Raw genomic sequence first — 14,508 nt, 5'->3', positions numbered from 1 at the left:
GTGTCCTCAGGTTCATTCATATTTAGCAGAATTCCCTTCCTTTTTGAGGCTGAATAATATGTCACTGTATGTATATATTATTTTTTGTCTGTTGGTTCATCGTTGATGGACACTTGGGTTGTTTTCACCTTTTGGCTATTATGAATAATGCTGCAGTGAACATGGCTGTACAAATATCTGTTCGAGTTCCTGTTTTCAATCCTTTTGGGTATAGACCCAGAAATGGAATTTCTGGGTCATATATTAATTATATATTTAATTTTTTGAGGAACCACCAAACCGCAGCTGCACCATTGTACATTCCCACCAGCAGTGCATAAGTGGTCCACTTTCTCCACATCCTTATCAATACTTGTTATTGTCTGCTTTTTTTTTTTTTTAATAATAGCCATCCTAATCGTCTTGAAATTTTTAATAATTTTTGAATGAGGGGCTTTGCACTGTTATTGGGTGCAGAGAATGCATTGGGCCCTGAAAATTACGAAGCCAGTCCTGCTGCGAACAGATGCTGCTTTGGGCTCCCTGGGTGTCCTGTGGACACTCGGCCATGTTCCAGAGCATAAAGGTCTGGCCAGGTGTGGATTTGCGACCTGATGGGGCAGACAGAGGCTGTGCTGGCTGGGCCTCAAGGCCATCGCTGGCAGGCTGGGTCTCGGCAGAGCAGCATCTTGAGCAGTGAACAGGCAGGCAGGGCAAGACTCTCCCAGAGTCTGCTCGCTTGCTTAATGCCATGTCTTGGATCTGTATTCGTGCCTGGGTGTCCACGTTATGTGATGTCTGTGAGCAGACCCTGTGGCCTGCTCTGTGAAGGGCAGCTGACCTGCAAACACCTCTTTCAGATAACACGCACTGCCTTCCCCCGTCTTCGTGCACTGTCCGTGGAAGGCAAGTTCATCAAGCGATTAACTAAAGAAAGATTTGTCTTGTGTCTTCTGGGAACTGACAGGAGTGCTGCAGGAAGAACTTTGGATCAGACTTTCCACAACCTGATGAAACAGACACGAGAGGCAGGTGGCCCCGGTCTGGCCAAGTCAGGACCATGCCTCCCTCCATGAAGGCTGGGCCAGGCTGGCCTCTCTTCCTGTTTCCTGGCTTCCCCTTGCAAATGTGGAAATGTCCCTTCTCCCCACACAATGCATCTGAGCCAGGCTCAAGCTGCGACTGCCCAGTGTTGCCCCTCCCCTGTGGGAACTAGAGGGCTGTGTCCGGGCACCCTGGCTGTGCGATTGCTCATTAGCAGTTAGCATCGGGAGTGCATAAACACATCTGAGCAGGCTTCTCCCTTCCTGAGCACAGCCCTTTGTGGGGATTTCTGGAAGGCTGGGACTGCCCTGGCAGAGGGGGCATGCACTGGTCCTGACCTTTGGGCTCTGAGAGCAGCTTCCAGTCCTTCTCGTGCTGAGGCGCCAGGCTACAAGCATCTCCCCTCTGTTTGTTCTGGAAGTGAAGGTACCTGGTCTTGATCCAGCGCGACAAGTGAAAGGAGAGAGGGGCTCAGGAGGAGAGGGGAGGGCATGGAGCAGGGAGGAGGGCATAGCAAAGATGTTCATTAGGAAGATGCCAAGATATCACTTGTTTTGCTCTCCACATGCATTGCTGCTAGAGGAAAGCGTATCTTCCCTTTGCACATGAACTCTTTTTAGATTCAAGCTGACATTTATTGTGCACACGCTGGGGGATGGCCCTGGTTGGTAAGCCTTTACATGCATTATGTCCTACACACTGATGAAATGCTGCCTTTACTGTCATCACTCCATTTCACAGAGGGAGAAACTGAGCCTCACAGAGCTCGTGTTACTTGTCCAAGGGCACAGAGCTGGGCTTTGGAGTTCAGCCCCTGTTTCCACTCCAGAACCTGAATGCCCTGCTAAGAGGGAATGGTTCCGCTGGTCTGCAGAGGTCAAGAGTGCGTGACATGATGCACTGAGGGGCCAGCCAGCCTTGAAAATGGGACTGTGCAACAGGGCAGTGGGGATGAGGGGCCCTGGAGCTCGGGTCCTGGGCTGTGGTCCCGGGTCAGCAGGTGATGAGGGGCCCCTTCATTTCTCAGGTATATCACACAGATACCTGTGTCTTGCTACTCTCATCTGCGACATGGGGCAGTAGTGGGACTGGCTGTGCTGTGTGGGAGGGTCAGGTCAGAGCAGAGTGAGGGGGCAGGGTGCTTTGTAACCTGAACGCGGCCCCCACACGGGAAGGACCGGAGCACGTGCCTGGAAACCGCCGCGACAGGGAGGGCTCGCCGAGGTCCTTCGTGAACACCCCCGTGCATGCACTCGGCTCTATTGTTTTCCTAAGAGGGCTTGATTGTTTTTTTAATCTTCAATTTTATTTTTATCAAAGCTAAATAATGTAACACTAAGGAGGAGGAATTTCAACAAACTACAAAGAACCCAAATGTTGCCTGCGTGCTGAGTGGGTCTTCCCTGGGAGTTCCAGCGCGGAAGGGGGTGCCCGCCTTCCGTGCCTGCCGGCTGCTCGGCGGTGCTGGACGCTCTTGCCGGGCACAACTTTTCGAAAGTGCGGGTATCTTTAATCAAGGCTGAAATTCCCATTGGTTGAAAACATGTTCACAAAATGATTCATGAGAGAAGGCTCATTACAGCTTTATTTATAATAGCTCCAAACAGGAAATAAATAACCCAGATAAATGTTCATCCATGGGAGAACACAGAGACACGTTGTGATATGTTGATACAATGGAATACTATTCAACAATAAAAAGAGCCAACTACTCACATGCACCATGTGTGAAACTCAAAATGTTGAGCAAAAGAAGGCAGATATAAAGAAATGCATGTAATATAATTGCATTTATATCCCAGAATTGACCAAATTCATCTATAATTCTTGGATTCTGTTAAATCCAAGAATTGATGGAATTCATATATGGTGATATGAATTATTAAACGGTGTTGTGTGAGGAAAATTGCCTAGAGAATGGCATGAGAGTACTTTCTGGAAATCTTATTTTGGGTTTACCTGGGATATAGCATTATCTAAAACTCATCGAGCTGATTACCTGATTGTGCATTTTATTGTGTCCATTAAAAATATATATGGATGTGAGTGTCTATCTGCAGCAGTAGGTGAGTGTATTTATATAGGTGTATGTTCTCATTTGTTATATGGTTCACTGCATTAAATTTTTTCTGTGTTTAGAGATATTACATACCACTGTCCTCATGTAATACCCAGGACTATTGCTTTTTTCATCCAGTGGTTTTAAACCCTTAGGTTTTGCTGCGACTTCAGAGGAGCAGGTTGAAGGGGCAGTAACAGCTTGTGGGGACTGCAGGAGGGGCTTTGTTTCTGGCATTTGGCACAGTGCGTTTTCCTGCATTTCTGCAGACACAGATCATGGGGTGATAAAGTGTCTTGACTTATAAGACAGGAGGATGGAGAGTATGGAGATGATGTTGGAGGTTCAGGGCCCTGTTAGAAAGAGTAGGTAGGTTTTCTCTAGGAGGCTGGAGTAGTTTGGGAACCAGAGTGTTAGTACACTGGAATATATGCCACACGACACTAGTGACTGTTTGCTGACACCCAGTAGGAGGAATTGGGGGATGTGACACAGAGACCTTTATCATTTAGCATCACAAATAAATAGGTCCAAGCCTAACTTTTTGTTCTCTTTTTTTCTGCTAGCATGTCCCCAGGGGTGGGGAACTGGCTCGCCTCTGTCCCTTGAAGTCCCCAGGTCCTGTGCCTGTTTTCACTGTGCCCGTTTTCACTGTGCCCTTTAGGTAGAACCTGTTTGACCAGTGTGGGGGAAGTGCAAGCCCTGGCCAGGTTTATAGCAGAGAAAGTAAGGTCTGTGTCAAATCAAACATTGGAGGGGTCCTGGCTGCCCATGGACCCCATCGGGACTCTCACTGTAACCAGTCTTGGTTGTGGGGTCTACTGGGCTGATGTCCCACATGGCCATCTGGTCTGTAGGAAGCCACTTGGGGCTGGCTGGTTGGTGGGCTGGCCCAGATCCTAGGACCCATGGGGCGAGGTCATTGTAAAGTCCCTGTTGCCTGGGGGGTAAATGCCTTACTATTTCGCTAGCATGTATTTTCCTAAGTTGCAATAACCTTTTTGCCTTGAAGAAGGATGATTAAAAGAGATTAAATGTTTTTCTCTATCTTGTCTCTACACCTCTTTGCTGCTGAGCAAAATGAAATGCAAAAATAGATAATTTTCAGGTCCTCTAAGTCTTTTCTTATTTGTGGGTGGATTTGCAAAGACTATCAATAATGAGGTCAGTGGTTTTCTATCCTAACACTGACTTTGTGAAAGACAAAAGTTTTGAAAAGTGGAATCTTAGTTTTCCTGTCGTGGGAAAGCAATAAAGCACCACAATCCACAACCCAGTGTATTTCCTAAGAAACCTGTCTGTTTTGGGCACTGCGACCTTTTGGACTAGATAGAAATAAGATAGTTGTGGATAAGGCATACAGTGATATTTTATTCTGAAGAAAGATATTAAAATATCTTTGAATTGTGTCTATCAGTTCAATTAGAATTTGATAAAAAGACTCTTTTACATATTTCTTTTCACTCTCTTATCTTCACCATCCCTCCTGCCTGTTTCCATCCAAAAGGCAAAAAGAAATATTGAATAACAAATGACAGTTCTTTCATCTTGTTATACCCCTGCTCCATTTTTTTAATTATTTAGATGAATTCCTTGTTTCTAATATCCAAACATTGCAGAAAATCCTGCCTCAGGGGATTTTATTGGCAGAGAAACAATCTCTCTATTCCTAAGAAATAAAGATATGAACCCCAAAGAGGTAACTTTTGTGACTTTGAAAGTAGTGTCCTTTTTAGAAATGTGGGTATTCTGTCAGACACACAGACATGCACACACACACGTGCGTGCAAATGCAACTGGTGGTGCTCTTTGAACTTGAGTCCATCTCCCCTTGTTTCCTGTTGCTTCTCCTGGTTTTAACCTGATGTGTTAAACCAGGTAAGGGAAGCTGCCACATCCACTGTGAATTTCTATGTGGAACCAGTGAATGTTTCACAGCTCACAGTAATGGGAGATGCTAAAGCCACTAGGAACTTGGCCTCATTTTCTATAGCAGCCTTTCCTTTTAGTCACTGCATCTTTTTTTATTACTATGGTAAAATAGCTGTAACATAAACTTACCATTTTAACCATTATTGGTGTACAGTTCTGTGGCATTAAGCACATTCACATTGTTGTGCAACCACCACCACCACCATCCTTCCCCAGAACCTTTCATCTTCCCCAGCTGAAAACTCTCCACCCATTAAACGCTAAATCCCGTCTTCCCCTCCCTCAGCCTTTGGCAACCACCATTCTACTTTCTGTCTCTATGAATTTGACTGCTCAAGGTCCATCCTATCAGTGGAGTTATACAGTATCTGACCTTGTGTGTCCTGCGTATGTCACTCAACATAATGTCTTCAAGGTAGCATATGTCAGCGTTTCCTTCCTTTTGAAGGCTGAATAATATTCCATTATGTGTATATACCATATTTGTTTATCCATTCATCCATCAGTGGACACTTGGGCTGCTTCCATGTTTTAGCTGCTGTGAATGATGCTGCTATGAACATGGATGTACAAATAGCTGTTCAAGTCCCTGCTTTCAGTTTTTTTGTCTATATACCCAGAAGTGTAATTGATGGATCATATGGTAATTTTAAGTTTAATGTTTTGAAGAACAGCTAAACTCTTTTCCACAGTGCCTGTACCATTTTACATTCCCCCCAGCAATGTACAAGATTTCCTATTTCTCCACGTTTGCCAACACTTGTTATTTTCTTTTTTTAAATAATAATCATCCTAGTAAGTGTGGAGTGATAGCTCATTCTGGTTTTTGATTGGGCTGGTGATGCTGAACATCTTTTCTTGTGCTTAGTGGCCGTTTGTGTATCTTCTTTGGAGAAATGTGATTCAAATCTTTTGCTCGTTTTTACTTGCACTGTTTGTTTTTTGTTGTTGAATTGCAGGAATTCCTTATATATTTTGGTTATCAATTCCTTATCAGATATATGATTTGCAAGTATTGGCTCCCATTCTGTGGGTTGCCCTTTCATTCTCTTGATAGTTCCTTTGATGCACAAAAGTTTTTGATTTTGATGAAGTCTCACATCTGTTTTTCCTTTTGTTCCCCATGCTTTTGGTGTCATATCCAAGAAAGTCATCATCAAATCCAATGTCATGACATTGTTTTCTTCTAAGAGTTTTATAAGTTTAGTTTTTAGGTTTAGGTCTTTCATCCATTTTGAGTTAATTTTTGTGAGTGAGATGAGAGCCCAACTTCATTCTTTTGCATGTCCATGCCTAGTTTTCCCAACACCATTTGTTGAAAAGATAGTCCTCTCCCCACTGAATGGTCTTAGCACTCTTGTCAAAATAATTTGACCGTATATATGAGAGTTTATTTCTGGATTCTCTCTTCTCTTCCATTGGTCTGTATTTCTGTATATACCACATTGTTTTGATTACCACAGCTTTGTGGTTAGTGTTGAAATCAGGAAGCATGAGGCCACTTATTTGTCTTTTAAGTTCTTTCAGCAATGTTTTGTAAAAGTTTTTGGTGTGCAAGCCTTTTGCCTCCTTGGTTAAATTTACTCCTAAGTACTTTATTCTTTGCATTCATTGTATCTTTACAAATAGTAGAGACAACACTTGAAGCAGCAGCTTTAGAACCAGGCTCTGCGAATCTTCTTTTCTCCCCTCCCCTCCACTTTAGAGGTCCTGCTGTGTGCCAGGATTTCGAGGTACTTGGCAGGAGTAACCCTCTGATGTCTGAAGCAGCGTCTGATTCAGCAGGCTCAGGGCTCGGGGAAGCTCTAACCCTGCCTGAGTCATTACCCCCAAATCAGAGAGGTGGAAGGATCGGGCGACGGGTCATAGAAGCTGGTAGTTGTATGAGTGCCAGTCTCTTTTTGATGATAGAATTTAGGAAACCCAGCCTCTCGCTCTGATATGGGGGAGGGAAGCGTGAGGATCTGGTTTCTGCCCAGAGTCAAATTCAAAGGATGTATATAATGTCTGATTCTTTCTACACTGTATTTCCTGAATGGATCCAGTGTGGGAAAGGGTTATTCCTTAGAGACCAGGCCGTGGGGTGACTTTACTCGCTGGGGCCGCAGCGTCCTCAAGCTCATTTCTCCAACACCAGCACCAGCTCAGCACTGGACCAGAGCAGGAGCCCGGCAGAGGCTTGGAAAACACTCTGTGTGTGGTTGGCATGGACCAGATAAACATGTGTGGGGCTTGTGAAACTCAAGGACCGTAGACAGATGGCCCTGTAGAATGAAGCCCTGTAGGGAGCACAGACAGGGCCCTTGTGCTGGTCCCCTTAAGGGCATGGCCTGCATTTTCCTCAGCTCTGAGAAGATGGATGCTGTTGAACATTTTTTCCAACTGAAGGCAAGACAAAGGGAATGAGATCACAAACAGAGCAATTAATTTTCACAAATTGACTTTTTAAAAGAATTAATTAGCTTTTAAATTGCTACTTGAAATCCTGAAGTCGTGTTTCAAGGGGACAGCGTGTGGTGTAGAGAGAGAAACTCTGAGCTGGGCAGATTTCAAGAAGTAATGTGTGGTCAAGCCCACGACTTCCTTAAGGAGGCTTTGAACCTGAGTGCTGATAGTGCATTATCTCATTAGATGGAAGGAACCCAAAGCAGAACCGGGAAAGCTAATATTGTGTCTGTCTTTCTCATTGATTGAATAAGTCTTGGGCTCCTGGATCTTTCCGTAGAGGGCAAGATCATTTTGAAGAGGAACAAATGACAACAGTTTTTGCTTTCACTCTATTGCAAACCTCACAAGAAGGAATACTTTGTGATCTGGTTAAATTCAGTGAATTTTTATTGAGTGCCTGCAAGGCATAGTTGTTAGCTACTGTGGGAAATCTGATGATTAATAAATGTTTACTTCTCCCAAGGAGTTTGGTCTGGAGGGAGAAACGGACATATAAATAAATGATTCTACAAGGCTGTGGGATGTCACCAGCTTATAGGAAAGTTCGGGAGCAGGCAATTAATTCAGGCATGTGTATACCTTTTTCTAGCTGAGAGAGAAAATCAGAATTCAGTAAGGATCTGTAGAAGGATGTGAAATTAAAGGCAGATGTTGTAGACAGTGGGATCTTCAGAAGTGGAGGAAGGAAGGGCATTCCTAGTGGCAGGAGCAGCCTGTGGTAGGCCTGGAGGTCAGGGGATGTGGAGCTAGAGGAGGGCGAGTGGGGTGGGAGGAGACAAGATTGGAAAGGTGGGTTGAAGTCAGATCCCACAGGGGTTTGAACGCTCTACTGGAGAATTTAGCCATTATTCGGAAAGCCAAGGGAAATGGTGCAGTGTTTTGGAGTAGGATATCAAGAAAGTAATTCTAGTGATGGAGAGAAGACAAGATAGTTTATACAGGGAGACCAGCTAAAATATTATTTTCCATCTTAGTGAGAGATGGTGAAGGCTTGGGCCAGGTGGAGTGGAGGGGTGGAAATAGTCTAGAATAGACACCGCGGGGTCCCAGGCCTGCTATCAACTCACTGTGCTACCTTGAGCAAGTTGTAACTCCTCTGTAGGGCTCTGTGTTTCCATCTGTTAAATGGGTTGATGGACTGTAGTGGGTTTTTTTCCTAATGTCAGAGTATCAAGTAGGTTTCTTGTTTTTCCCTCAGTAGGAGCTACGTTTCATCAAATGCTTTTTCTGCACCAATTTGGATCATTGTATGACTTTTTCTCCTTTACTCTGTTAATGTGGTGAATTACATAGATTGGTTTTGGATGTTAAACCAACCTTGCATTTCTGGATTACCCCAACTTGGATTCTTCTGTGTAAGGAATGAGAAATCCATTAACATAATGTTTTAGACATTGGTGGACTTCAGGAATGCACAGGCATGTTTGTCTGTCAGGGAGCTCCAAGCTGGGTGTTGTGATTTTCAAGGGAGCCATCAGGAGGGCATTCTGAGGCTCAGAGGGGGCTGTGGCCAACTCCGGCTGAGGGTTGAGGAGGAGACCATGCAAGGCTTTGGCATTCTGGTCTTTCATCCAGCCTGGCCTTTGGTCCTCTACAGCCTCTCCACTGGCTGCTCATACATGGACATACATGCTCAGACTGTGGGCTGCTTAAACTCTGATGAGGGAAATTCTATATCCGCCTTGTAGGACTGTTGTGAGGGTTAAATTAGTCTCAACATGTGGAGCTCTTAGCCCGCTGACTAACCCATGGAATATACTCAGTAAATGTCAGTTAATATCATCAGCAGCATTATCACCATCATCATCACCACCATCATCACCGTTATCATCATCATCCGTGGTATCCCATTATTATACCATCAGCACCAGCAGCTTCATCCATAGTATTGTCACCATCAGTATTATTAATAATGTTTGTGCAAATGGAAGCCCTCCCGTCTGATTTCTGAGCCCCAGTTCTTTCCTTACATCCGGGCGGCTGTTTTAGGGGGATCAGGACATTTGAGCAGAGGTGATAATTCTGCCTTTTCCTGTCTCTGACGCATGTAAGTATATGTGCACAGACCAGAGTGTTAGTTTTTTATTTTGGGAAAAAAAGAGCCACACGCTTACTCATTCTTGGCTACTGCTGGCTCTTCCAGAAAAAGAAAAAAACCACCATCCTGGGAAAGAACCTTCATGCTGGGTTCATTGCCACATCCTTTCTCATTTCACTTTCACACAAGCAACTTGTCAGGCTTCTGCGCTGGACTCTGCAGTCCAGGATTGAGAAACTCCTGTGAATGTGCATTTATACCCAGTGACGCCCTTTTCTAGTGAGGCTCTTAAAAAAGGTAAATGGATTTGAGGAGGAGGAATCTATGAAGCATGTAGCCCGCCAGCCAGGGCGGGGTGAATGCCACACTCTCCCAAGACGTGAATGGACACGTGGTGGCCTTATTCTCTGGTGGAGTTGTTCCCAGGTCTGAACAGATCAGAAGAATAAAGAAGACAAATGGGGCAGCTTGCAAAAGGCTACCATCTTTGTGGTCCTATCAAGTAAACACGTTTTTAAACCCAGATGCCATCTGTCATCATCATCCTTCATAAAGGACATGACGCTTCTGCTCTTTCTTGTCTCTGCTCTCACCCCCCAGAAAGGGGCAGCTTTGAAAAGTCGCATAATCTGAATAAGGGATAGTGTTCTACATTGACTACTTTGGGGTTTATTTAAGAAAGATTTACTGCATTGTCCTCATTGTCCTATCACCTAAGAATTGGGAACCTCAGCACGGACTGGTCCAATTCAGATGCGTGCGATTGGGACCCCTGCTGCAGCTGCCGTCAGTGGTGAATAAATTAACCCCAAAGGACCACTTTTACCTTTTTTTCACATACCTTCCTGTCTATGCTTCTTATTTTCTTTTTTTCTTTTTTTAAAGATTGGCACCTGGGCTAACAACTGTTGCCAATCTTTTTTTTTTTCTGCTTTATCTCCCCAAATCCCCCTGTACACAGTTGTATATCTTAGTTGCAGGTCCTTCTAGTTGTGGGATGTGGGACGCCGCCTCAACGTGGCCTGACGAGCGGTGCCATGTCCGCGCCCACGATCCGAACCCTGGGCCGCTGCAGCGGAGGGCGCGAACTTAACCACTCGGCCACGGAGCCGGCCCCTATGCTTCTTATTGCTGCTGTAACAAATTACCAAAAATTTAAGGGTTTCAAACAACACAAATGTATAATCTTACAGTTCTAGAGTCACAAGTCCTGGGAAATGCGGAGCCTTCTGGAGGCTCAGGGGGAGATCCATTTCCTTGGCTTTTCCTGCTTCTAGAGGCTGCCTGCCTTGCGTGGCTTATAGCCCCTTCTGGGCATCACTTTGACTTGTGCCTCCATCATCACATCTCGCTGACTCTGACTCTCCTGTCTCCATCTTATCTGGATCCCTAGGATACATTGGGCCCACCTGGATAACCCAGAATTAGCACCCCATCTCGAGATCCTTAACCTAATCGTGTCTGCAGTGGCCCCTGTTGCCATGTAAGGTAACATTTTCCCAGGTTCCGAGGATGTGGATGTGGACGTCTTTGAGGGGCCATTATCTTCGCTACCACACTTCCCCACTCCCTCCCACTCTGCTGTCTAGTCATCTTGTGTAGTTGAGTCGTTTAATTTGCCTTTAAATATGGGATTGTTTAATCGGTAATACTAAGAGTTGGCACCTGGGCAGCCTGTGTTGTGTTGTGGTCCTAGCTCTGCTGTGTCATTTGGGACCGTGTGCATAAACCCTGGGAGGCCGTTTTTTTCCTTCATCTATAAAATCATGGGTCTTTAAGGCTTATTTCATAGTTAAATTTGAAGTTTCTGTATTCATGTATGAGATTTTCACAACTGCTTTTGTCTGCCTACCTCAGAGGTGGAGGGGGCGTAACTGAAAGGGTTTTGCCTGTGCGCCTTACAAATTCACTTGAGTCTGAGTATATTTATAGTGGAAATGTTCATTTTATTTTATTTTTATTATTTTTGACGTGTTTATTTTTTTCACATCTATAACAGAATAGGCATGCTGGCAGGCATGCTGTTAAGAACTGTGATAAATGCATTTATGGTTCCTAAAAGCTTAGGAATATGTTTATGCTGACCTGGGAAAGACTAGCATATGCTCTGAGCTTCCTTTACCTAATGCTGTTATTTCTTGTTAAAGATTCACCATAAAATGCTAAATAAACTTAATAACTACTAATAACCATTTATGTCAGTTGAGGACATTTAAATTTCATGAGTTTTGGTGAAAATATAGGAAAATACCTGTGAAAATGGAATTTTCTACACACACATGGTTTTTGATGTTTTAGAATTTTTGCGAACATGTGACAGTGCTTGCCCTGGCCTTTTAAAAAGGATTCTGGTAGTGATAGAAGTCTTTATTGCAGTAAAAACAAAATCCCCCCAACCACAATAAAAGCCTTTACAATTTACTGAGTGTTCACTGCGGGCCACCCATTGTGCCAAATTGCCAAATCCATCAGTGGCATTATTTTCTTTAAGACAAAAAATGCGTACACAATTCTGAGGTAGGTATCAATATCCTTATTTTATAGAGGGGGAAGCTGAAGATGGAGAGGGTAGGTCATTTGCTGGCGGCCACTCTGGTCTTCAGGGGTAAAGGTGTTACCCTGCCCATTTTGTCAGTCCCCAGAGGCCACAAGTGTGAAAACAAGGGGGCTGCTTGGGCCTGGAAGTCTAAGTGCCTTCACAGCCAGAGGTAGCCCAGCTATGGAGCTCACAGCAGGGGTTAAGTGTGCTGTGGTGCTGGGGATGTTTGGAGACGGGGATTGAAAGGGCAAACACATTTGTGGCCCTGGCTTTCTGGAAGAGGTGGCACCCTGCGGGAAGACCCTGTTGACAGGGGATGTCGAAGGAGGATAAGTTGGTACACACAGGTGAGGGATGGGCCCACTTCTTTCTTTCAGGGACAGGAATCGGGAGCGTGTGGTTGGAAGGCAGGCAGGCCAAGTGAGGTGGTCAGATGGTGGAGGACCCCCTTGCTTGCCAGAGGAGTTTGCATGTGACATGATCAATTTTAGAGATGCAGACAGTAAAGGTGCCATTTAAGGATGGCACTGTATTCAGGATGCAGGGATGAGAAACTGATCAGGGCTTTGAAGATGAGTTTTACATCCAATATGACATATTTTAAGGTAGAATCCGTTGGGAAGGAGGAACATCATGTATCTATGTATTTTTCCTTAATTGAGAGTGGGCTAATTGAATATTTTTTGGGTCTTAAGCACTTTCTAACATCGTTTTTTCACTGTGATGACTGCCTTTATCTCATAATGCGTGAGCAAAAGTGTGGTCTGAATTTAGTGGTGTGATTTTTTTAGATTGCTTATCTAGGAGGAATAGGTACTGCTTTATGTCAGGGTAAACATTTGAGTTTTCAGACATTTGTTGAATATTATCAGTTTTGAGGATTTCTTCTTAATGTTGAACATATTTTTGCCTGTTTTATTGTAATGTGGCTTTTTGGCTTAATATCAACATTGGTTATATGATAATTTTTTTAAATCAATTTGGTTTCCAAAGAGTATTCAGTCCATGTGTAATTGATTTATAGTTAGGAAAAAGTCATCTAATGAAACAATCTATTAATGGAAATATAAGAGAGTATATGAAGTGATAATTAAAATGTTTTTAATATCTTCAGTTTTCTTCTTCTTATAAACATTAAACAGCCATAAAAAGGATAAAGTTCTGATACATGGTACAACATGCATGAACTTTGAAAACATTATGCTAAGTGAAAGAAGCCAGGCACAAAAGGACAATATTTTTTGATTCCATTTATATGAGATAGCCATAGTCGTCAAATTCATAGAGACAGAAAGTAGATTACAGCTTATCAGGGGCCAGTTGCAGGGAGGAATGGGGAGTAGTTACTGCTTCCTGGGTATGGGATTTCTGTTTGGAGAGATGAAAAATTTTGCAAATTGATAGTGGTCATGGTAGCACAACATTGTGAATGTGACTAATGCCACCGAATTGTACACTTCAAAATGGTTAAAATGGCAAATTTTACATTCTCTAAATTTTACCACAATAAAAAAAAATCACTTATAGTTGTGTGGTGTTGTGAATAGTTATGAATTTCTCCTGCTTAAAACTGATGACTGTTTGTGTTTATCCCTTGAAAGAAAAGGCTCCTTTTGTGGGTATTAGAGAGAATGACCTAGGTGAAGATTGAGTGTATTTCAATATTAAAGAAACAAGTTGAAGCAACCCAGCATGGTCACTTCTGCCTCTGCTAACATCTTCTTCCCCCTTTTTCTTCTTAACAGCTTTTTATAACTATGATGCCAGGGGAACAGATGAACTTTCTTTACAAATAGGAGACACCGTGCACATCCTCGAAACATATGAAGGTACGTATACATTTTGGTGTCCTTTCGTTTATTGTTTGGGGCAGTTAGCATGCTTTTGCAGTGCCTCATGGGCAAAGCATTACCCTGCTAGGAAAGCATGCATGGTCATGTCCTTTCTCCTAGGATCAATGTTCTTGCGTGGTGGATGGCATCTCAGGGAAGGGTGGTAGTGAGTCTGTCTGTTATTTAAATAATGCTTTGTTGAGATGAACTTAAAGCTAAAAATTTCTGTTTTTAACCTCTGAAGGTTTCTGTTGAAATAGTTGTTTTTGATTAAAAAAAACTCATTGGTTCCTTTTTTGTAAATGTATGTAAATCTTGACTGTTAACTAACCATTTGAAAAGAAAATTAAAAAATACCTTTAAAATATTTTAGTGTTTAGCTCATTGTTTTGAGGTGTTCAATGGCAGTAGTGAGACTTTACATCGATAATTTCAACAGCAAAATTGCTGTTAGATTGGGGTTAGCCAAACCCTTCCAAGTAGGAAGTGGGGGTGGGAGAGGAAATTGCAGACATCCCGTAGTAATCAACAGACTGAACTTCACACTCAGGCTTTGGAATCTACTTTGCACAAGAGCGAAGCAGTGCTAAGCATCTGTGCACTAGGCAAGCTGTGGCTTGCCCCAGTGTTCTTCATA

At 43.5% G+C, this 14,508-nt stretch overlaps 1 protein-coding gene across 2 annotated transcripts in view; it reads left to right on the top strand.

Annotated features, from left to right (window-relative positions):
* The window catches only part of DOCK1 (dedicator of cytokinesis 1), a 503,869-nt gene that overhangs the window by 39,277 nt on the left and 450,084 nt on the right, over positions 1 to 14,508 (top strand). For both annotated transcript variants that reach the window (XM_023637097.2, XM_023637090.2), the window contains exon 2: positions 13,785 to 13,868. In XM_023637097.2, the coding sequence (XP_023492865.1) occupies positions 13,785 to 13,868 (84 nt within the window). The remainder of the gene's footprint in view (positions 1 to 13,784; positions 13,869 to 14,508) is intronic.

The sequence above is a fragment of the Equus caballus genome, chromosome 1 (assembly GCF_041296265.1).
Source record: "Equus caballus isolate H_3958 breed thoroughbred chromosome 1, TB-T2T, whole genome shotgun sequence".
Lineage (NCBI taxonomy): Eukaryota > Metazoa > Chordata > Mammalia > Perissodactyla > Equidae > Equus > Equus caballus.
Note: the sequence above shows the minus strand (reverse complement) of the source record. Positions and strands in the feature narration are given on the sequence as shown.